Source organism: Mesoplodon bidens (genome assembly GCF_964165515.1).
Source record: "Mesoplodon bidens genome assembly, chromosome: 3".
Taxonomy (NCBI): Eukaryota; Metazoa; Chordata; class Mammalia; order Artiodactyla; family Ziphiidae; genus Mesoplodon; species Mesoplodon bidens.
The window spans coordinates 143,745,945-143,770,629 of NC_138178.1; the positions used below are offsets into that span (position 1 = coordinate 143,745,945).

Consider the following 24,685-nt stretch of genomic DNA (forward strand, 5'->3'; position numbering starts at 1 on the left):
TAATAAGAGAAGGAATAAGAAGTTGAGTGTCTACTATGACCAGTACCGCTATGTGCTTTATAATTAAAGCAACACCATGAGGTTAATATTATTATCCTTCTTTTTACATAAGAGAAAATTGAAGCTCAAAAACAAAGCAACTTACCCAACATTATATATGTTGTGTAAGTGATGAAGCCTGGTTTCACACCTAAATCTTTTGGCTGTAATGACTTTTTTCCACTATTCCACAATGCTTCCCACTTCCTTAAATTTCATTTCCCCAGCTTTTTAATGGCAATCTCTGAAACCTATCAGGTTAGATAGTCTATTACTTTCTTCTAGCCACACTATACTTCTTGTCCAGATTAAGGACTATGACTCACCACTTTAAAGTTGCCCTCACTAACACTTCAGATAGCTTCACTCCTTTAATCTATTCCTTTGCTTACTGTGGTAATACCCAAAGTGAATGACTCCATTCTCCACTTTCTCCATTTTTGCTCCCAAGCAGAAAAACATTACTGAAAAAATTCATAGAACTATGATTACCTGAACAACTACAAATTACTGCCATTTAATGGCAACCTGGCACTTAAAGTTGTTCAGTAATTCTGATGTAACTGTTTTGTTGATTTTCTAGTACATTCTTCCAGTTCCAGTATGACAGTTCATTCATACACTCTATACCCTCTTTAAACCTCAGTAGCAGCCCTACTTTGTACTCTTGGCAGATGACCTAACCACCTTTATGGGAAAAAAGTGAAGGTAAAAAATAAATATATTTGTCAAACTGAACTAAATGAGATCTCCCTCTTCTTCCCGTCTCATTACCTCAAAAATGTCCCCATTCCTTTAGCTATCCTCCTTTCTTCCAATCTAAAAGGAAAAGGTACTTCCTTCTAAGAACAATTCCTCTACTTCTACCTTTAGACCCACTTTTTCTCACCTTCCTCAGAACTTTGATTTCTAAATTACTTCCTATGTCTTCTGTGTTCTCTGATTATTTCCTCTCTAGTGGCTCATCCTCCTTCCACATCCAAAAAGACAAAGATTACTGCTATCAGAAGAGAACCTATATTTAAACACCTTCTTGCCTCCTTGAGCTACTGCATTTTCACCTCCTATCCACTACCAGCTTTGTTGAAAGAGAGGTCTGCACATGCTGCCTTTCCTTCCTCACTCTGCACTTTATCCTCAAACTCCTGAATCTCATTATTGCCCCCTATTAGTACACAAACTGCTTTCCTGAGTCTACTATTCACCTCCTAACCTCTAAAACCTGCTCTGATATTTTTCTTCCTTAACCTGTCTATATCATTTGACATCAGTGGCATTCCTCACCCACCACCTTGAAACTGTCTCTTTCCTGGTGTTCCATGATTGTTCTGTCTTGATGCCCTGCCAACTACTACTTTTTTTCCTCATCGTTCCTTATCTTGATCCCATTCCCTAATTGGAATATTCCCCTAGGATGCTGTTCTTTGCTGTGTCTTCCACTCTCTCTAAATTCTCCCTTAGAGTTTTCCTCTCATGTCAAATATATGCAGGTAACTTCCCATATCTGTAGCCCTAAACTTAACCTCTTTTGTAAAATCAAGCCTTCATTTACAACTTCCTCTGGATATTTCCACCTGATGTTCCACCATTGCGTAATCTCACTCACCGTCTTTCCCTTCCTACCAGGAAGAGTGGAATACTCCCTTCCTGATTTGCCTCTTTTTTAAAGGCATCACTATTCCCTGAAACTGTTATTGCCAAGGTCATCAGTGACATTTAATTTTTTTCATTTTTAATTACAGTAGAATACACATAACAAAAAATTTATCATCTTAACTATTTTTAAGTGTAGACTTCAGTAGTTTTAAGTACATTCACATTGTTGTGCAACCAATCTCCAGAACAGTTTTTATCTTGCAAAACTGAAATTCTATACTCATTAAACACAGCTCCCCATTTCCTCCCTCCCACAGCCCGTGGCAACCACCATTCTACTTTCTATCTATATGAATTTGGTTACTCTCAGTACCTCATATGAGTGTCATCATATAGAATTTGTCTTTTTGTGTCTGCCTTATTTCACTTAGCAAAATACCCTCAAGTTTCAACCATGTTGTAGCATGCGTCAGAATTTTCTTCCTTTATAAGGTTTCTTAAAGGAGGTGAGTCTTGAGCCTTCAGTATAGTTTTTAACAATGTAAAAAATGACCACGGATTGGCAGACTGGGAGACAGTGCTGAGTATAGTTGAGGAGGAGAAAGTCATAAGATTGATGTTTGAGAAAGATCATTTTCAGTAGATGTGTGCTCCTGAGCAACAGAAATGTCAAAACCCCCATACAAAGACCACCGGAGCCCTGGGTAGGACTCATTAGAATTTTTAATCTAGGCAAGTTGCTGGAACTGGACAGTCAGTAGCCTTATCTTTGGAACGTATGAATCTATGTGGAGTTACTATTAAATCACTTTGTTCATGATCTTAGAACATGTGGTTCTGAATGAGCTTGTGTTAAAAAACAATTTCAGCTAAGACAGTTTGTGCTCTGTATTATGGTTTGGCACAATTTATCTGTATTAAAAGTCATAGTACACTTTTGCCAATTCTGATTTCAATTTCATTTCTCAGTGACCCCACTTCTGGTCACTTTCAGCCTAAATTAGCTCATTATCTTTGAGATGTGATCAATCCAGATTGGTACCACTTTTTGATGGGCTATGATTGTGTATTAGGTTTTCTGAGGTATTTTTTTTGATCTCTACATGCACCATGCCTTTGTGTACTCTTTATTTCATGATAATTTGTTGAACCATATAGCTTACAGCAAATGTGAAGCAACATTTAAGGCTCTAGAATTTATATATTCAGCCACTGCCATACAGACAAACATTAGGACAAATATATTACCAAAGTTTGCAAGGTACTTCAAAGCCATGATTCTAGACTTCCAAACCTGTACATGAAAATATGTCAAATATTTTAGCATGGTTCCCTTTACAAGAAGAAAGGAGCAAATCTTTGTATTATGTAGTAGCCATCCAGTAAACTCAAAAATTGCTTAAAAAGTATAAAAGACAACAGATTTATTCCAAATTTGGGAAAGCCAAAACCAAGAAGAGTTGTCAGAAGAAACAAGATATTAATATGTCATAAATAAAGACAATAAATATTTACAGACAATATTTTTAATCAACAATAAGTAACCATTATTTTTAGAAGCTTTTGATTAAAATGATTTAAGAATGTGCCATAAACCAGAGAGTTAACAGAATATTTTGGTTATAAAAAGGGACCTTTGTTATCTGGACACAAAATAACTTAGCCATTTTTAACAAAAAGAAAACCCAAATTCTAGTAACAATTTACAATAAAAGATCCATAGACCTTTTTTCCTTATGAATAAGCCCATGTCATGTAGCCAACTTTGTCAGTGTTTTTAATACATATTATTCTTTCTGTATATTCATTATTTGTAGTTATTACTGCCAAGCAATAAGTCATTTCCCTTCAGACCTTCTATACTTTGCTGAATAATACTCCTAAATTTATTTTTTACTGACTTCCTTTATATTTTGGCACAATCAGTAATTTTTACTTTAAGAAAAATATTGTTCTGTTTTTTCCTAATAAATAAAACATAATCATTACCTTGCACAAGCATTCCTCTATCTTCATATATCCTTTCTACCCTGTTAATGATGGTTACTTTAACCTGTTAATGATGTACTTAATAAAAACACTGGTATATATTTTTTTGACATCTTTATTGGAGTATAATTACTTTACATTGGTGTGTTAGTTTCTGCTTTATAACAAAGTGAATCAGCTATACATATACATATAGCCCCATATCTCCTCCCTCTTACGACTCCCTCCCACCCTCCCTATCCCACCCCTCTAGGTGGACACAAAGCACCGAGCTGATCTCCCTGTGCTATGCGGCTGCTTCCCACTAGCTCTCTATTTTACATTTGGTAGTGTATATGTCCATGCCACTCTCTCACTTCTTCCTAGCTTACCCCTCCCCCTCCCCATGTCCTCAAGTCCATTCTCTACATCAAGCACTGGTATATTAAACATTATAGTGTCCACATATCCAAGATTATTGATCAGTCAATCAAAATAATATTAGTTTAAGATCTTAGGGTTAACTAAGGATCTGGCAATTAAAATTTAATTTCTTATAAAGTCATGATTTAATAGAAGCATTATAAGAATTCATCTTGTAAGGGAGGAAAAATATTTTTTCCTCTACTTTTCTAATTTCTCAAGCTCTGAATTTTATTACCTCTGTAACAAAAGACAGATTAATAAGAGAAAAGCACAGCATTAATTTAATGTAAGTTTTATGTAACATGAGAGCCTTCATTTTAAAAAAATGAAGACCTGAAAAATCAGTTAAACCTGAGCATTTTTTTAACTAGTTTTGATGAAGAATGGAAAGTTGTGGAGAAATATGAAAGGACAGAAGTCATGAGGAGAGTGTAGTAAACTGGGGGAAACTTAGCAAGGCCTGTTCCTTCAGATTCCTCTCTCTGTCCCTTCACCTTCAGAGATAAGGATGCTCCTTTCCTCTGGGCATAGGGAGAGCACTAACATAAGAGTTTTTTGACATGCTTCAGGGGAAAGTCAGAAAGTCCTTCCTGCATGTACTATTTCTCAATTTCCTTCAGCTTAAAATATTCACTATGCCAAATGCCATATTTTGGGGTAGCGTGTCTTGAACCTCATCAGTCTCTTTTCACAGAGTCATTCCATATCATCATCCCCATATTTAGATGAACACAATTTAGAAGGTTCAAATTAGGATTTTTTTAATAAGAAAATAGGGAATTCCCTGGCAATCCAGTGGTTAGGTCTCCACACTTCCACTTCCAGGGGCCCAGGTTTGATCCCTGGTCAGGGAACTAGGATCCCACAAGTTGTGTGGCACGGCCAAAAAAAAAAAAACCTATTAAGATTTTTTATATATGTGTATGTATAACTGATTTACTTTGCTGTACAGCAGACACTAACACAAGGTTGTAAATCAACTATACTGCAATAAAAATTGTTTTTAAAAATTTTTTTTAAATAAGAGTCTTTAAGAATAGAAAAAAAAGGCAGAGAGACCCAAGGCTTACATAACTAGAATATTATACTAGTATAACTTTCTTACATGGTGGTAAAGTTAGGAAAAAAACACAGGACAGTTTTTTTTGTTGGTTTTTTTTTTTTTGCGGTACATGGGCCTCTCACCGTTGTGGCCTCTCCCGTTGTGGAGCACAGGCTCTGGACACACAGGCCTAGCGGCCATGGCTCATGGGTCCAGCCGCTCCACGGCATGTGGGATCTTCCCGGACCAGGGCACGAACCCATGTCCCCTGCATCGGCAGGTGGACTCTCAACCACTGTGCCACCAGGGAAGCCCACTGGACAGTTTTTAAACTAAAATTATTAAATCAGTCTAACATGTACAGAATCATGATAATAGAAATAGAATATGAATTTTTTCTAATACAATTTGTAAACCTCTGTATTTATAAACCAAATTCTTAAAGACTGCTTAGATTATGTTTAAAAGCTCTGTATGTTCCTTTTTCTTTCTTACATCCAAGGCAATTAATTTAACTCTCAATTAAAACTTTTTTTTTCAGAGTTTAATTAAAAGCCATTTAGAATAAGACCATTCTCCATTAGAGTTTATAATCTGACTTTTCTCACCTTTTTTTGTGTTAGGTCTGTTTGTCTGGACTATCTAGGTATTTCTAAGGTGTGGCCATAATTAATTAATGGAATTAATTAATTAGTTACATTTTCCAAAAGAAGGAGAAAGTAAGGATGTATAAGGAAGCTGTTTGCAATGGATATGGTAATAGTTACTGACCTATAAAATTCTAATACCTTCCCTTTGCAAAGAGGAGAAAAGTCTTAGATGCAGACAAACCCATTTCAATACATTAAAAAGAGAGAAAGTAAGTTATTACAACCAGTCTTAGGCCCTTTGACAATTCCATCAAGATCATCAAGATAGGATTAAATAGGATTATTCCATCAAGGTAGGACTAAATCTCTGAAGAACAGAAACAAAGAGGGAGGTCTCTTAAAATAAATTAAGTGATTTCTCTTTTAGACAAATAAGACAGAGAATTTCCTCAACCCAGGGTTTAGCAAACTTTTAAATATTTTGTATTTTTATTGAACTTTCATTTTGAAGCAATGCATAACAATAAAAGTGATAATCATTGAATATTCCGAATTGTATTCGCCCTTTGTTCTAAAAGTGCTTTCAAGTGAATAATTGTCTTGTCAAAAGTACTCCAAAATGACCACTGCAATTCCACATTTTCCTTGATGAAACTATGCTTTCTAGAAAAATAAATGCAAGAAAGATAAAACAGAAGCCAACTTATGCCAGGAGAAGTACAAGTTTATTATTAGATGAATCCATGAATTCATTAGCTAAAAGCCAGTCAACAGGGAAAATATCACTTATATATGTCTAAAGTCCTTAAAACTAAGGTTGAGAACAGAGCTGGAGGAATCAGACTCCCTGCCTTCAGACTATATTAGAAAGCTACAGTAATCAAGACAATATGGTACTGGCACAAAAACAGAAACATAGATCAATGGAACAAGATTGAAAGCCCAGAGATAAACATACGCACCTATGGTCAACTAATCTATGACAAAGGAGGCAAAGATATACAATGGATAAAAGACAGTCTCTTCAATAAGTGGTGCTGGGAAAACTGGACAGCTACAGGTAAAAGAATGAAATTAGAACACTCCCTAACACCATACACAAAAATAAACTCAAAATGGATTAGAGACCTAAATGTAAGACCGGACACTATAAAACTCTTAGAGGAAAACATAGGCAGAACACTGACATAAATCACAGCAAGATCTTTTTTGATCCACATCCTAGAGTAATGGAAATAAAAACAAAAATAAACAAATGGGACCCAATGAAACTTAAAAGCTTTTGCACAGCAAAGGGAACCATAAACAAGATGAAAAGACAACCCTCAGAATGGGAGAAAATATTTGCAAATGAATCAACAGACAAAGGATTAATCTCCAAAATATATAAACAACTCATGCAGCTCAATATTAAAAAAAAAAAAACCAATCCAAAAATGGGCAGAAGAGCTAATAGACATTTCTCCAAAGAAGACATACAGATGGCCAAGAAGTACATGAAAAGCTGCTCAACATCACTAATCATTAGAGAAATGCAAATCAAAACTACAATGAGGTATCACCTCATACCAGTTAGAATGGGCATCATCAGAAAATTTACTAGCAACAAATGCTGGAGAGGGTGTGGAGAAAAGGGAACCCTCTTGCACTGTTGGTGGGAATGTAAATTGATACAGCCACTGTGGAGACCAGTATGGAGGTTCCTTAAAAAACTAAAAATAGAATTACCATATGATCCAGCAATCCTACTACTGGGCATGTACCCAGAGAAAACCATAATTCAAAAAGACACATACACCCCAATGTTCATTGCAGCAGTATTTACAATGGCCAGGTCATGGAAGCAACCTAAATGCCCATCGACAGACAAATGGATAAAGAAGATGTGGTACATATATACAATGGAATATTACTCAGACATAAAAAGGAACGAAATTAGGTCATTTGTTGAGACGTGGATGGATCTAGAGACTGTCATACAGAGTGAAGTTAAGTCAGAAAGAGAAGAACAAATATTGTATATTAACGCATGTGTGTGGAACCTGGAAGAATGGTACAGATGAACAGGTTTGCAGGGCAGAAGTTGAGACACAGATGTAGAGAAGAAACGTATTGACACCAAGGGGGGAAAGTAGCGGGGGGGTGGGGGTGGGATGAATTGGGCGATTGGGATTGACATGTATACACTGATGTGTATAAAATTGATGACTAATAAGAACCTGCTGTATACAAAAATAAATTTAAAAATTAAAAAAAAAAAAAACTAAGGTTGAACCCTTGAGAGCTAACCCTAAAAGTCAGCAGGCCAGAATTGGGAGGTAGATCTCTCTGAAAGCCAGTTTCTCATACATAAAGAAAAGTTCTTACAGACACACAACAATGTAGCCAATTGACAAACAAAATGGTTAGTAGCAAATCAACACTTTAGCAAACCAACATTAAGGAAAACAAAAGTCCTTACAAATTCAGTCAGATAACCAAAAAGTCCTGGGAACCTTACTCTTAGAGCAGAAAAATTTTCCATCTACCCTTCTAGGTTCTTTGGCTGATCTAATAACTAAATTGACATAAGGCAGATTAACAGGAGAAAATTTTAATTTTGTACATATAGGAATCCCATAAAAATAGGAGACCCAAAGGCAGTCAGGCAATTGAGGCTTGTATGTCAGTCTGAGCTAAGGAATGGGATAGGGCCTGGGGCTTCAAAGGGGAGAAGGGCAGTTCAGGAAGATGAGAAGAGCAGATGTTTAGTAATCAGATGTTTGCCCTACCATGCAGGTAAGTCTTTCAGATAAAAAGTTATCTCTGGTAATGGCTCTCTTTCTGGGCCAGGCCCCCTATCTAAATTCTTTTAGGCAGTTAAGGGAGTAGTAAATGTTTTTATTGAGTCTGCTGGGTCTTGATTGCCTTCAGCTCAAAGTAATGCATGTGCCAAATGGGCACATTTGGAGGTGGCATATTCTGCTCCCCTTCAAAAACAAAATAAATTTCAGCTAACTTTGGGACCTCAGCAATAAAGGATCAGAGTTTAAGGTAAGTGCTGGACTTAGCATCATAAAGACTCCCCTGAGCAAAGAGGCTCAAAAGACCTCAGTGAAGTGCAATGGAACCAGTATGAGAATAGTGGTGGCATGAGGTCTTGCTTAAGTGTTGGTAGGGACCTTCATGACCATCATTGTCCTAGTACAAAGGCCACCAGGGAAACATGTTGATCATACAAAGCTGGATATATTAAACTTTCTGAGCAAGGAAGAGCATCACCTTGAGAGTCTCAGTAGTGTCTCGAGGAGGAAGTTACAGAAGGATACTCACAGGATTTTGAGGACTGGGATTGGTCATGAGGTGGTTTTAAGGTAGTTAGTAAGTACGGTCTAGGCAGAGACTGATCACATTTTGTGAAATAGGTGAGTTGCTGAAACAATTTCATTTTATCTTTGGAGCACAAGTCCATATGGAGTTACCATGGTCTCTAATTGTCCATAATCTTATAGGAACATACAGGTCTGAACAAGCTTATGTTATAACAATTTGACTTAAGATAGTTTTTTATCATAGTTTGGTACAGTTTACCTGTTAGGCAAGTAATCGTACAGTTTTGCAAGTAAATGTGTCTATTTTATTTCACAGAAGGAAAGAGTCTGTCGGCAAGATAGCCAATTATAAGGCTTTTGCAGAAATTCAGATATATTGAATGCCTGAAATTGGGGGATGGGGAGGGTTGATAAGAGAGTGAATGAAAATGTAGTGTCAAGGAGGAGATGGATTCCTGTGTATAAAGCAGCAAAACATTAAAAAAAAAAGGAGATGGAGTAAGGATTAAGGATTGAAACCTTTAGGAAGATAGTGGACAATAAAGGAAAAAAATCAAAGGCTAAATGTTTGAAAGCTGGAAATACAGTGACACCACTGACAATAACAGAAACAGGAAATTGAAATTTAGTAGGTGGTAGATAAGAAAGTAACAAAGTATCAAGATAATGGGTTATGTTTTTGTTTTTTTTGTTTGTTTTGGGTTATGTTTTATTTTACTTTATATTGTATTTTTTCTTTTATATTTTAACTAGAATAAGTTTCAGGCATCATTCCAGAGATGACTAGAAGTATAAGAAGCTGGAAAATAAGATTACATTTTTAAAGAGGAATATTGTGAATTTATTCTAGTATATGCAACCTTATAATCTTCCATTCGATTCTGCACGTTCTCTTTGAAAATACTTAAAATGCACTGGAAATCCCATACCCTCACTTAACTAGCTATTATTTTATTATGTCAATTTTACAGACAAACAACTGGTTCTCCAGTGATCACTAATTGTTCTATTATTTCTGGAACTGTGTGCAGCAAAATAACAGAGAGGAACATGAATGGCAAAGAAACCACCCTAATAACGGGGAAATCTTATTACTCCGTTGGTGGTCAGTACCCTTTGTAAAAAAAATATTATATAACCGCTCAGTTTTCTTTCTGCAGCAACTTGTCTGATTAATGGAGTTTAAAAGCTGCAAGCCTTGGCCTTATAAAATTATAAGTTCAATAACTGTGTGTTAATTAAGATCAGAAAATTAATCTGTATTAGTACTGCAATAGCAATTTTCCAAGCTCTGCCAGTGACTAAGGATGCAAGTGGGTTGCAGTGTCACATGGGATCTGATTAAGTTAGATTAGTGCAGTATTTGAAGGGAAGTCTCCCAGGTGACAGTGAATAAGATGATTAAAGTTTTTCTGCAGATATTTTAAGGGGACAGTTGTTTGCAAAGCTACTACTTTTCCAGCATAAAGCCAATGGTCCAGCCACATGGTATCACTAATGAGTCAGAAGGAAGACTAAAGGGGCTTGAGGTCATTGTTTGGCAGAACTGAGATACAAAACCCTGTGTATTGGCCATGTTAACAGCCTAAGCATCTGAAATGTGCAGGCTTGCCTTCAACCTCCTAAGATAATATTCCAGATTTTCTCACTTCGAAGATGTACTTTTTTTTTCATTTTGTAATTTTCTGAAATCAAAGTACATCTTAAAATTGTGTAAATTAAATTTGCATGTTGTGTGTGTCTGTGTGTGTTAGGGACCTCCTACTGTTAAGTATTTTATAATCTAATAAATGTAAATCTGTGTTCACGTTATAAACTGATTCCATCCATACTAGCATCTAGGAGTAACAATATGAGAACAATTGGGGGGAATTAGGTGCTCTTTCAATATCATGTATCATAAAGAAAGGACAGAGAATTCTTTTTATTGTATATTTATCTATGTTAACTGAGTGTTCATTATCTCAGTCCTAGCAACTGCCTTTCAAGGTAGTTTTATTACTGTATATTATAAATGAGAAAATTATGGTATAATGTGTTTGGGCAACTTGAATTTGAACCTTATCTGAATAAGGTAGACTCTTGCTACTACGCTACACTGCTTCATTGGAACATCCTAACATAAAATAAGCTTCTTATAATTTTCTTCATTGACGTATAATAGTAGATATTAAATCTCTAAAGGGTGATTCAGTTCAAAGTCATGGAATCATGGGTGTGTGCAGTTAAGTATTACTTGTTTAAGCTTGCTAATAGAGACAAGGTATCTGTCTCCCTCTCCTTCAAATAAGTTTAACTTATTCAATACTACTGATCCCACTTCACAAAAGAGATCAAAAAGCTTGAAAGAAAAGATAAATGATCATTCTCTTCAGACTTGAGAATATCATGTCACACAGTCTCTTCCTCAAATATTCTCAGTTAAGGACAGATTAGAAAATAATAGTGGGAGGAAAAAAGAAAGTTTTTTTTTTCAATTTGACCCAGTAAACAACCAACCAGTAGAAAGGCAGCTATCTCCAGAGCACACTATTCTGTCAAATTGTAGCCAAAGCTGGTGTGATATTTGGCCTGCTGTTTAGTCACCACTTAAATTTCTGCATGTTTTTTAATTCTGGAGGAATGTTTTCTGATCCTCCTATGCTTTCAGTATTTATCAAAGATCATTTGAGCATATATCTTCTATGGGCCAGATACTGTTATAGGTGCTAGATATGCCAAACTCTGTTTGCTAGATCTATTTTTTTCCCATTAACAATAGGCAATATTATCCTAAGAAAATAATTTATAGTGGGTTTTTTTTTTTTTTTTGGCTCTGTAGCTGCTAAATCCTGAAGATGACCTCTTACCAGGAAAGATTCGAGACAGCAATCGTTCAACCCTCTTAGCAACAATTCAGGAACATGGATACCCCACAATCAACTTGGGAATTGTGGGAGACAAGTAAGTATTGGATTTTATTTTGAAGTTGTTATTGTACAAATATGAATTTTGGGAGTACTAACTAGGCGGGATTGTTGCTAAAGAGAAAGAAATTTAATACCATAATTTTCACTTATTTCTTTCTTCAGAAGTCAAAGAATTATGGAGATGTCTATGTCCTTTAGCGATAGACATTTTCCTGGAATGCCTTTTACAATAGGAGAAATATGTTGCTCTGCTTTGGGTGTTATTCCTATTCAAACTTTTACTTATGTCAAGAAAGATAGGGAAGACATGGGTGAGAAGAGGGAAATGTCAAAATTAGTACTAACTGATTCTTTGAAGTTTAAGTACAATTATTTTCTAGGACTTTTATATTGATTTTTGTATTCTTATATAACCTGAGTTTCTCCAGGCTTCACCCACTTGTAAGTACAAAGGGAGGCACATTGACTATAATTGCCCATCTCTGAGAGCATATTACCCCATTTACTAAATTAACTCAGCCCTCTGCTAAATTCTCCAAGTATTTCTATAAATTTCCAACTGCATCTCCAGCTCCAGCTGCACATGCAATCAAAAAGTTTGCTCTTTCTGAGCATCCCACTTCCATGCAACACTGCTGTTCAGCCATCTTTCACCAGGCACTATTTCCAGTTCACCAGAGGTGTGCCTGCTCTTAGTAACACTCAAACAACAGCCTGCTGGAGACAAAGCTAGGAGACAAATCTGAGTGATGGATGCCCTGATGTATCTGTCACCTATAATTGCCCCTTTCTGTCTTATCACCACCTTGTCACTGAGCAAAGCTCATTATGCCTGGATCCTCCTTCCCTTAAGATGAGTGCTTTCCCAGGGCTCAAATATGCTCTTGAAGAGGCTCTGCCCTACCATTTCACAAGGTATGCTGGGACTCCTATAAACCCCAGTTTAGGCTCAAACTGGACACAATGTAGTCCAAACCTGGAACACAGCGTCTTGCTAGTAACCTGAAAGGCAGTAGTTTTTATGTTAATCTCACCTTTTAAACTTCTCTTCTTTCCTCCTGATTTTTTCTTTCTCTGTGGACACTGGAGTAGAGTCTGTTACACATATTTTCAAACATCATTTTTTTTTAATTCACCATTTGTATTTACCTGAAAGTTTAGTTCTAGAGAAGTCCATAGGTAAGTAACCAGCCAACTTAGAACCCATGCTGGTGAAGCCAGTGCTGCAGGTTACCTAGTATCACCCTGACCCAGGCTCCGTAGCCCTGGGAAGGGATAGAAAGAACCCAGTGAAAAAAAGCAGGGAGGGTTGAATTTGGACCTGACTAGTAACCCATCCTTTAATATATATAAACTTCCAAGCATCTAAAGTATCACCCTGACCCAGGCTCCGTAGCCTTGGGAAGGGATAGAAAGAACCCAGTGAAAAAAAGCGGGGAGGGTTGAATTTGGACCTGACTAGGAACCCATCCTTTCATATATATAAACTTCCAAGCATCTAAAAAGTATCCTGATGCAGATACACCTTTAAATAAGGCAAAAATTAATTTCTGATAGGAGGTAGGATGAACCCAAGAGTTCCAATAGCACAGAACAGGCCTGAAACTCTAGGGAACAAATGCACCAGATTTAGAATTTGTTTCCCAGCCACTGCTGACTCTGGCCCTGCCTCCAGGTGCATTAATGAGCTCCAAGAACTATTATAAGGTAAAAGGTGCTTTTTGTTTGTGTGTGTCATTTTTACCTTATGCTGTCTTGACTATAATTCTGTTCATGCTCTCCTCCTAATGTTGTACTTTTGTATTTAAAAAAAAGCTAACTTGATATATACTATATATGCTGCCATTACCTTACTACAAAGGCCAAAACACCATTGAAAGGTTCCTATGTTGATATGCTAATATTTGATTTTCTAGGACCAGCTGTTGATTTGTTGTAGACATTTCCTAATAATTAATGTTGCTATTACATGTAACTTCAAAATGTCCCTTGAAAACAGCATATAAAGAACAACAAAACTTACAAGCAAGATACAGGCAATTTTGAGAATATGCACATCTTTAGTATATTCTTTTCTTGGATTTAATACCTTACATAAAACTGAGAACAATTTTTTAAAAATACAATTGATGCAGATCTAAACTTTCTCAGTCTTAGAGTGCTATACTGAAGAGGCCCAGAGTAAATGGTTTAAAATGCAGAGGTGGAATGTGGGAGGAAAGAATTTATAACTGTTCAGATGGAAATCTGTGCTGGGAATTTAGCAAAGGAAACAACGTACATTTAATCTGCAGCCTGTTGATATTCTGTGAAGGTTGTCTCCCTCTTCATTCTTCTCTTTCCTATATAGCGGTTTGCTAATGAAAGCAAATGTTGTTATACAGAAGCCTCTATGTGAAGCTCTCCAGGGAAACAAGCAGGGTCATGGGAGAAACTACCCTATGTTTAAAGCAGGGAGAGAAATAGCTCAAGAATGTCAGCAAGCACGGAACCCTTACTCAGCTATGCCAGATAAGAGTAGGGAGTAAGAGTGCTATTCTTGTTATTTTTAAAAGGTTTCAGTCTGGGTTTAAATTCTGTATGGTTCTACTTCTTAGCTCTTATTCTTATCACCTACCATGACTTTAACAATAAATGTTAAAATTGAAGGGTAAGACTCTATAACTTATTTGGATTGACCTGGATGAATTTTGCCTTTGTGTCTTGTATATTTCATTTAAAAAGAGGGTACAATGGAGCTTATGGGAGGGGTGCTTCAAATACGTGAGCATTAACTATATTTTTAAAACATTCATTTTTAAGTATTATGTGAATATTAAAACACATTCCTTAGATATATTTTCTCTCATTGTGTGGAACACAATACTATTGTGGTTCCTAGCGTTTTTCTTTAAAAAGACAAAATTTTTTATAATGTAAAAAAAATTTTATTGAGGTATAATTTACCATGTTATATTAGTTTCAAGTGTACAACATAGTGATTCAGAATTTTTATAGATTATACACCATTTAAAGTTATAAAATATTGGCTGTATTCCTGTGCTGTACAATACATCCTTGTAGCTTATTTATTTTATACATAGTAGTTTGTACCTCTTAATCTTCTACTCCTTAATCCCTCTTCTCTTCCCTCTCCCCACCAGTAAACACTAGTTTGTTTCCTATATATGTGAGTCTGTTTCTATTTTGTTATACTCACTAGTTTGTTTTATTTTTTAGATTCCACATATAAGTGATATCATACAGTATTTGTCTTTCTCTGTCTGACTTATTTCACTAAGCATGATACACTCCAGGTCCATTCATGTTGTTGCAAATGGCAAAAGTTTTTTCTTTTTCATGGCTGAGTAGTATTCCGTTGTATATACCACACCTTCTTTATTCATTCATCTGTTGATGGACATTTAGGTTACTTCCATATCTTGGCTATTATAAATAATGCTGCTGTGAACACTGGGGTACCTGTATCTTTTCAAATTAGTGTTTTGGGATATATACCCAGGAATGGAGTGACTGGGTCATATGGTAGTTCAATTTTTAGTTTTTTGAGAAGCCTCCATACTGTTTTCCACAGTGGCTGTACCAATTCACATTCCCTCCAACAGCATAGGAGGGTTCCCTTTTCTCCACATTCTCACCAACATTTGTTACTTGTGGTCTTTTTGATAAAAGCCATTGTGGCAAGTGTGAAGTGATATCTCATTGTGGTTTTGATTTGCATTTATCAATGATTAGCAATGTTGAGCATCTTTTCATGTGCCTATTGGCCTTGTGTATGAAAAAGACAAGCTTTTAAACCCAGAGATGTTCATTGAACTTGCCCAGCAATATACAAGTTAGTGGCAGAGGTGGAAATGGAATCTAAGTTTCTTGAAAGTAACAATCCACAATTCTCATTATGAAGACAAGATAATATCGTTATGAAGATATTTCATTTTAGCTAGAACAGGAAGGATAAATAGGATTTGTGTATTTAGAAAAAGAGAGTATGTTAACCAAGTAGGAAACAGGGAATGAACAAAAATAGGGAAGCAGAAAGAATCGTTTACTCAGGTCAGGCCAGACTGTTTAGAGTAGGAGGTTCAGGTAGAAGGATAATAAATTTGGTAGAAATTTGAAGCCAGATTTTGAAAGGTTTTGTAATCCAGGCAGCACTACCCAATTTGGTTAAATTTGCAGCTTTTTTTAAAAGCAGAATTAACATAGTAAACCATATTTTGGAAAGATAATTTGCCCGAGTTGTATCATATGAGCTAAAGTTGGAGACCTACTAGAAATAAGAACAACAATACAGTTTGTTTATTCATTGTTCAGTTAGTCAGGAAGTATTAATTGTGTACCTATTTGAATCACCTGGAGATATTAAAAATGCTGATTGTGATTCAGCAAATCTGGAGTGGGCCAAAATTTTGCATTTCTAACAAGTTCCCAAGAATACCAAGCCACTGGTTCATGGATCACAGGAAGTAACAAGGGTATGGTAAACTTAATCATGATTCTACTATGAATTTTAAGCCAAAGGCTCTTGAGGATTCAAAACTGAAATAGATATAGATCTTGTCCTTAAAATTACATGTACTGTGAATGCACTATAAATTACAGCCTAGTAATAAAGATGTTTTAGAAAGTTCCAGAGCCTATGCTCAAATTTGGAAGTAGAATTTTTTAAAAAGAGATTAAATCAGAAGACATTTTGAAGGCTACTACATAGAACAGAAGGGTGTCAGTGTTGATTCATCTTCATCTGGATTGCAAAACCTCATTGAAATGGTATGTGTCTGTAAACACAAATAAAATGCCTGCGTAACCCAGCTATTAGGTCTCTCTACCACAATTTTACATCCCTCTCCAGCAATACACCATTTCAACTTCTTCATTCTCCTTTTGTAGTTTATTCTTTCTTGTTTTGGCAGCTTCCCTTCCTATGCTTATTCCCAAATGTGTCACCATGGCTTACCCTTGACCTTTTTTCCTTCTAATTCTGTATGCTATTTACTCCCAGATCTTATCTCTGTCTTGAGCTCCATGCCTAGATCCACCTGCTTACTAGGTATGTTTTTTTTTAAGTTCAATAGGCAGAGCAAATTCAACATGTAAAATTAAATTCATTGGACTTCCCTGGTGACGCAGTGGTTGAGAGTCCGCCTGCCGATGCAGGGGACACGGGTTCGTGCCCCGGTCCAGGAAGATCCCACATGCCACAGAGCGGCTGGGCCCGTGAGCCATGCCCGCTGAGCCTGCGTGTCCAGAGCTTGTGCTCCGCAACGGGAGAGGCCACAACAGTGAGAGGCCCGCGTACCGCAAAAAAAAAAAAAATTAAATTCATTATCCTTCCTTTCCTTTCTCACTGCGCCTCCCACTACCATCTTACTCCATTTCTTTGAGTTCTTCTAGCTCAGTGACTGCGCCCACCAGCCACCCAGTCACCCGAGCCAGAAGAAACCTGAATGGAAAGCTTCTGTCTCTCACTCAGCCCTGTATTTAAATCCCATACAGTTTCCCTCATCAGTACTTCTTCTGTACGTTCCTATCTCTTCATTTCTACCATCCTGGCTTAGTTTGGGGCTCCATTTACTTTTTGTCTAGACATGAGGCTATCCTCTTAACTGGTCTCCCTGCCTCAAGACTTGTTCTCCTCTAACTCACCCTCTATTCTGCTACAAATATGATCTTTCTAAGGTGCCAATTATATACTTGTGGCAGAATTGGGGTGTTATTATATGTGGGTAAGTATACTCTAATAATCCAACAAACTTTTATGAAGGGTTATGCTATATCAGATGTTGTCTCAGTCTTTGGTACTACAGAAATGAATAAGATAGTTATTAGTAAGAACTACAAAGAAGTTTTCAATTCTATTTCACTCCTGTCTTTCCTCCCCACCCAATCCACATCCATTTTCTCCAGCCTCCTCACTCCAAACATGCCAGTCTTTTCCTGGAAAGAGATACTAATCTTTACTTACTACCTACTATATATATAGTACTGTACTGCATTCTTTCACTTACTTATCTTATTTGGGCCTCATGAAACAACTGATCCACATAAGTGTCTTTTATCCCCATTTTGTAGATAATAATACTGAAGCTCAAAAAAATTAAATAAGCTGTTCAGAGTCATACAACTAGTAAAAGACAGAATGAGGAGTCCAGCCTAGGCCTGTCTAACTCCAGGGTCTTTCTCCTTTTGCTGTACTATGCTGCCCTCTTAACTGGGCTTAGCACCCACAATTTATTAATATTAAGGTTAATAAACTAAATATTCTATATCCATTTTAATAGATAAAACCCCTAAGTAAATAGTGAGTGTCAATATTTCAAAAGCCAGAGAGGAAAATTTAGTTTAAATTTTTAATTAAATATTGACTGTGTGTATGAATGAATTATAAGGACTTGAGTTGCAAAATTCTAGATCTTTAGGTGATATAGAAGTGGGGGAGAAAGGCAGGAGGATTTATTACAGTAGCTCAAGTTTACTTTCTGGACCCCTAGATAAAGCTTCTTATTCACTGTAAAATAGACACCTCTCCCTTCCATAAAGAGAAAATCCCCTTCCTTTTATAATTTCTTCTTTTATCTTTCCTTCCACAACTACTAGAGCCACTTTTGCAGCATTTATTACCTCTGGGTAATTTGTTATAACAAGTTCATAGTATCTTCCAGGGGGTGGGAAGGAGTGGAGAGAGGAGAATGGGAAAGAGGAGAAGAGAGCGTGCATGCAATGTAAATAATGGTAATTTGGTATTCAGACCTACATTAATTCAATTTACAAATGACTGAGATTCACAAATGGCTACCCTATTCTAACCTTTCCCCTACTCACCATCTAAGCTCCTCTGTCAGTACTTTTAAGAGAAGGGAAGGGAGAGAAAGCTTTTTGAGAAGTGAAAGGGGAAAAGCCATCAACAGCAAGAAACTTTAGAGGAACAGTTAATCTCCTTATTCCCTGACTCTCAAGATCCAGTCCGTTTAGGAGAGGTGTTTTATTAAGCCCAAATGTCCTCCACATTGGCTAAATGTGTTTGTTCTGTTCACTTTGCTATACTTCTTGATAATCTAATATTTAGAGGTGCATTTGTGTTTAAAAGTATTCTACCTGAGAGTGAGTTGTTCACATATTAATATTTAATAGTTCAAATCAGACATCCAACATCTGGGTAAATCTGCTGTCCTAAATAAATAGGAACTAATCACTTAGAACTTAGAGTTCTTTGACTCATAGGGCAAATCCTGAACAGGACCACATCAGAACCTTAGCATAGCAAGATACTGTAGGCATGGCAAGAAGTACATTTGACAGCAGGAAAGGACTCTAGAAAGGTAGATAGGAAGATAACTTAAACAAATGCTTTCCATTTCAACATTCTTTCTTCAGTCTTCCACCTTGTTTCCAAAATTCAGGTTAATACTAAAGCATAATTCAGCAACATATTAGTAACATTATGAGCTAAATGAAGATTTGTTTGTTTGTTTGTTTTTAACTACCCTGGAGTCTTGCCCACCATCTGTAATATTATTTTTAAAGGAATGTGTTCCAGGTTCCAAACAGCCAATTTCTCATATAGACTCTGGGAACATAATCTGTGAGTTAGGAACTACCTGTGCGAAAAAAGACTCTCCTGAAGCAGTCAGCATACTACTGACTGTATACTGTCTTTCAGTGCTGTTTAAGGAGTTGTATTGGGTTGGCAAAAAAGTGCCTTCAGTTTTTAAGTAAAAATAAAAGACACATTTTTCATTTTCACCAAGAACTTTATCAAGCAACATATTCACCCTTTTCTTCGACTACCTTTGCCATTTTTCAGGCAACTTCATAATTCCATCTTCCCAAAACTTATCCTTTTGAGCAAAGAACTGTTCCAGGTGCCTTTTACAGTCTTCCAGGGAATTGAAATTTTTTCCATTAAGAAAATTTTGTAAAGACCTAAATAAATGGAAATCCAAAGGTGCAATGTCTGGTGAATACGGCAGATGAATCAGAACTTCCCAGCCAAGCTCTAACAGTTTTTTCCTGGTCATCAAAGAAGCATGCGATCTTGAATTATACTGATGGAAGATTATGCATTTTCTGTTGACTAATTCCAGATGCTTTTCGTTGAGTGCTGCTTCCAGTTGGTCTAACTGGGAGCAGTACTTGTTGGAATTAATCATTTGGTTTTCCAGAAGGAGCTCATAATAGAGGACTCCCTTCCAGTCCCACCATATATAAAGCATCACCTTCTTTGGATGAAGACCGGCTTCTGGTGTGGTTGGTGGTGGTTCATTTTACTTGCCCCATGATCTCTTCCATCCCACATTGTCGTACAGTATCCAGTTTTCATTGCCTGTCACAATTTGTTTTAAAAACAGACCGTTTTCATTACGTTTAAGTAGAGAGTCGCATGCAGAAGTATGGTCAAGAAGGTTTTCTTCACTTAATTTATATGGAACCCAAACATCAAAGCAATTAACATAACTAAGCTGGTGCAAATGATTTTCAGCTCTTGATTTGGATATTTTAAGTATGTCAGCTATCTCCCACGTGGTATGACGTTGATTGTTCTCAATTCATGTCTCCATTCTCGATTTGATCACTATCAACTTCAACTGATCTACCCAACCACGGAGCATCATCCAGCGAGAAACCTCCAGCACGAACCTTCGCAAACCACTTTTGACATGTTGGATCAGTCACAGCACTGCACAAATCTTTTTTTGTGTTTCAGTTGCATTTTTATCTTTCTTGAAATAATAAAGCATAATATGCCGAAATGTTGCTTTTTCTCCTCCATCTTCAATATTAAAATGGCTACACAAAAATTCACAAATTTTGATGTCTTTTTTTTAAATGCACGCTGATATGACAGCTGTCACATACAATCAAACAAAATTGTTTAGAATGAAGGTAAAGGCAACTAAGTGCTACTAGAGCCATCTTACAGAAAAAAACGATAGAACCTTTTGGCCAACCCAATAATTAGTAGTAGGACATTGAAACATTTTAAAATGGGTGTAACATGATCACCTTCTCTTCCTGGTCCAGTTCTATTATGAACTTCTTAGGCCATTGTTCTAGATATTCTAGGTATACATTTTCTTTTTTTCTTCTTTTTTATTTATTTTCTTGTTTATTTACTATTTTATTTTTTTATTGAAGCATAGTTGATTTACAATATTATACAAGTTTTAGGTGTACAACATAGTGATTCAAAATTTTTATAGATTATACTCCATAGATAGTTATTATAAAATGCTGGCTATATTCCCTGTGCTATACAATACATACTTGTAGCTTGTCTATTTTGTACATAGTAGTCTGTACCTCTTAATCCTCTACCCCATCTTGTCCCTCCTCCTTTCCCTCTCCACACTGGTAAACACTAGTTTGTTCTCTGTATCTGTGAGTCTGTTTCTGTTTTGTTATATTCACTAGTTTGTTGTATTTTTTATATTCCACATATAAGCAATAACATTCAGTATTTGTCTCTCTCTGTCTGACTTATATTATTAAGCATAATACCCTCCAGGTCCAGCCGGCTATATTGTTGCAAATGGCAAACTTCCATTCTTCTTTATGGCTGAGTAGTATTCCATAGTCTATATACACCATATCTTTATCCATTCACCTGTTGATGGACATTTAGGTTGCTTCCAGACTTGGCTGTTGTAAAGAATCCTGTTATGAACATTGGGGTGCATGTATCTTTTCAAATTAATGTTTTCATTTTCTTTGGATATATACCCAGGAGTGGAATGCTGGGTCATATGGTAGTTCTATTTTTAATTTTTTTGAGGCATCTCTGTACTGTTTTCCACAGTGGCTGCACCAATTTACATTCCCACCAATGGTGTACAAGGGTTCCCTTTTCTCCACATCCATGCCAACATTTGTTACCTGTGGTCTTTTTGATGATAACCATTGTGACAAATGTGAAATGATATCTCATTGTGGTTTCAATTTGCATTTCTCTGATGATTAGCGATGTTGAGCATCTTTTCTTCTGCCTCTTGGCCATCATATGTCTTCATTGGAAAAATGTCTATTCAGTTCTTATGCCCATCTTTTAATCAGAGTGTTTGGGGTTTTTTTAATATTGAGTTGTATGAGCTGTTTATATATTTTGGATATTGATCCCTTATTGGTCATATCATTTGCAAATATTTTTTCTCATTCAGTAGGTTCTTTTTTCATTTTGCCAATGGTTTCCTTTGCTGTGCAAAAACTTTTGAGTTTAATTAGGTCCCATTTATTTATTTTTGCTTTTGTTTCCTTTGCCTTAGGAGACAGCTCCAAAAAATTATTGCTACAATTTATTCAAAGACTATTCTGGGTTTTCTTCTAGAAGTTTTATAGTTTCTGGTCTAACATTTAGGTCTTTAATCCATTTTTAGTTTATTTTTGTATATAGTATGAGAAAGTGTTCTACTTTCATTCTTTTGCATATGGCTGTCCAGGTTTCCCAGCACCACTTATTGAAGAGACTGTCTTTTCTCCACTGTATATTCTTTGTTTTGTTTTTGTTTTTGTTTTTGTTTTTGTTTTTTTGCGGTACACGGGCTTCTCACTGCTGTGGCCTCTCCCGTTGCGGAGCACAGGCTCTGGACGCGCAGGCTCAGCGGCCATGGCTCATGGGCCCAGCCACTCCGCGGCATGTGGGATCTTCCCGGACCGGGGCACGAACCCGTGTCCCCTGCATTGGCAGGCGGACTCTCAACCACTGCGCCACCAGGGAAGCCCTCCACTGTATATTCTTGCCTTCTTTGTCATAGATTAATTGACTACCACAGGGGCATGGGTTTATTTCTGGGCTTTCTATTATATTCTATTAATCTATATTTCTGTTTTTGTGCCAGTACCATACTGTTTTGATTACTGTAGCTTTGTAGTATAGGCTGAAGTCAGGGAGTCTGATTCCCCCAGCTCTGTTTTTCTTTCTCAAGATTGCTTTGGCTATTCAAGGTCTTTTGTGTTTCCATACAAATTAAAAAAATTTTTGTTCTAGTTCTGTGAAAAATGCCATTGGTATTTTTTAAGGATTACATTGAGTCTGTAGATTGCCTTGTCTTGTGTGGTTGTTTTAATTCTTCCAATCCATGAACACGGTGTATCTTTCCATCTGTTTGTGTGGTCTTCAATTTCTTTAATCAGTGTCTTATAGTTTTCTAAGTACAGATCTTTTACCTCCTTAGGTGGGTTTATTCCTGGGTATTTTATTCCTTTTGTTGTGATTATAAATGGGGTTGTTTCCTTAATTTCTTTTTCTGATCTTTTGTTGTTAGTGTATAGAAATGCAACAGATTTCTGTATATTAATTTTGTATCCTGCACCTTTACTGAATTCAGTGATGAGCTCTAGTAGTTTTCTGGTGGCATCTTTAGGATTTTCTAATGTATAGTATTATGTCATCTGCAACAGTGACAGTTTTACTTCTTCCCTTCCAATTTGGATTCCTTTTATTATTTTTCTTGTCTGATTGCTGTGGCTACAACTTCCAATACTATGGTGAAGAAAAGTGGTGAGAGTGCACATCTTTGTCTTGTCCCTGATCTTAGAAGAAATGCTTTCAGCTTTTCACCATTGAATATAATGTTAGCTGTGGGCTTATCATATATAGCCTTGTTATGTGGGGGTATGTAACCTCTATACCCACTTTATTGAGAGTTTTTATTATACATAAATGTTGAATTTTGTCAAAAGCTTTTTCTGCATCTGTTGAGATGATCACATAGTTTTTATTCAATTTGTTAATGTGGTGTATCACACTGATTGATTTGCAGATATCAAGCTAGCCTTGCATTCCTGGGATAAATGTCACTGATCATGGTATGCGATCCTTTTAATGTATTGTTGGATTTGGTTTGCTAATATTTTGTCCAGGATTTTTGCATCTACGTTCATCAGTGATATTGGCCTGTAATTTTTGTGTGTGTGTGATATCTTTGTCTGTATTGGTATCAGAGTGATGCTGACCTCATAGAATGAGTTTAGAAGCATCTTTCCTCTGAAATTTTTTGGAATAGTTTGAGGAGGATAGGTGTTAATTCTTCTCTAAATGTTTGGTAGAATTCACCTGTGAAGCCATCTGGACCTGGACTTTCATTTGTTGGAAGTTATTTGGTTACTAATTCAGTTTCATTACTGGCAATTGGTCTGTTCATGTTTTCTAATTCTTCCTGGTTCAGTCTTGGGAGATTGTACATTTCTAGGAATTTGTCCATTTCTTACAGGTTGTCCATTTTATTGGTACATAGTAGTTTTTGTAATCTCTTATGATCCTTTGTATTTCTGTGGTATCAGTCATAACTTTGCCTTTTTCATTTCTGATTTTATTGATTTGGGTCCTCTCTCTTTTTTCCTGATGAGTTGGCTGAAGTTTTACCCAATTTGCTTATCTTTTCAGAGAACCAGCTCTTAGTTTTATTGATCTTTCCTATTGTTTTTTCAGTCTCTGTATCTTTTATTCTGCTCTGATGTTTATGATTTCTTTCCTTCAACTAACTTAGGTTTTTGTTTGTTCTTTTTCTACTTCCTTCAGGTGTAAGGTTAGGTTGTTTATCTTAGATTTTTCTTGTTTCCTGGGGTAAGCTTGTATTGCTATAAACTTCCCTCTTAGAATTGCTTTTACTGAGTCCCATAGATTTTGGATCATTGTGTTTTCGTTTTCATTTGTCTCTGGGTATTTTTATTTCTTTCATTTTTTCAGTGATCCATTGGTTGTTTAATAGCATATTGTTTAGCCTCCATGTGTTTGTGTTTTTGGCAGTTTTATTTTTTCTTGTATTTGATTTCTAGTCTCATAGCATTATGGTCAGAAGTTTGATATTA

The 24,685-nt window shown here is 36.3% G+C and overlaps 1 protein-coding gene across 3 annotated transcripts in view; it reads left to right on the plus strand.

The window, feature by feature from the left end:
* GPHN (gephyrin) overlaps window positions 1-24,685 on the plus strand; it is a 639,047-nt gene that overhangs the window by 558,999 nt on the left and 55,363 nt on the right. For all 3 annotated transcript variants that reach the window (XM_081229975.1, XM_081229976.1, XM_081229977.1), the window contains one exon: window positions 11,794-11,915. In XM_081229975.1, the coding sequence (XP_081086101.1) occupies window positions 11,794-11,915 (122 nt within the window). The remainder of the gene's footprint in view (window positions 1-11,793; window positions 11,916-24,685) is intronic.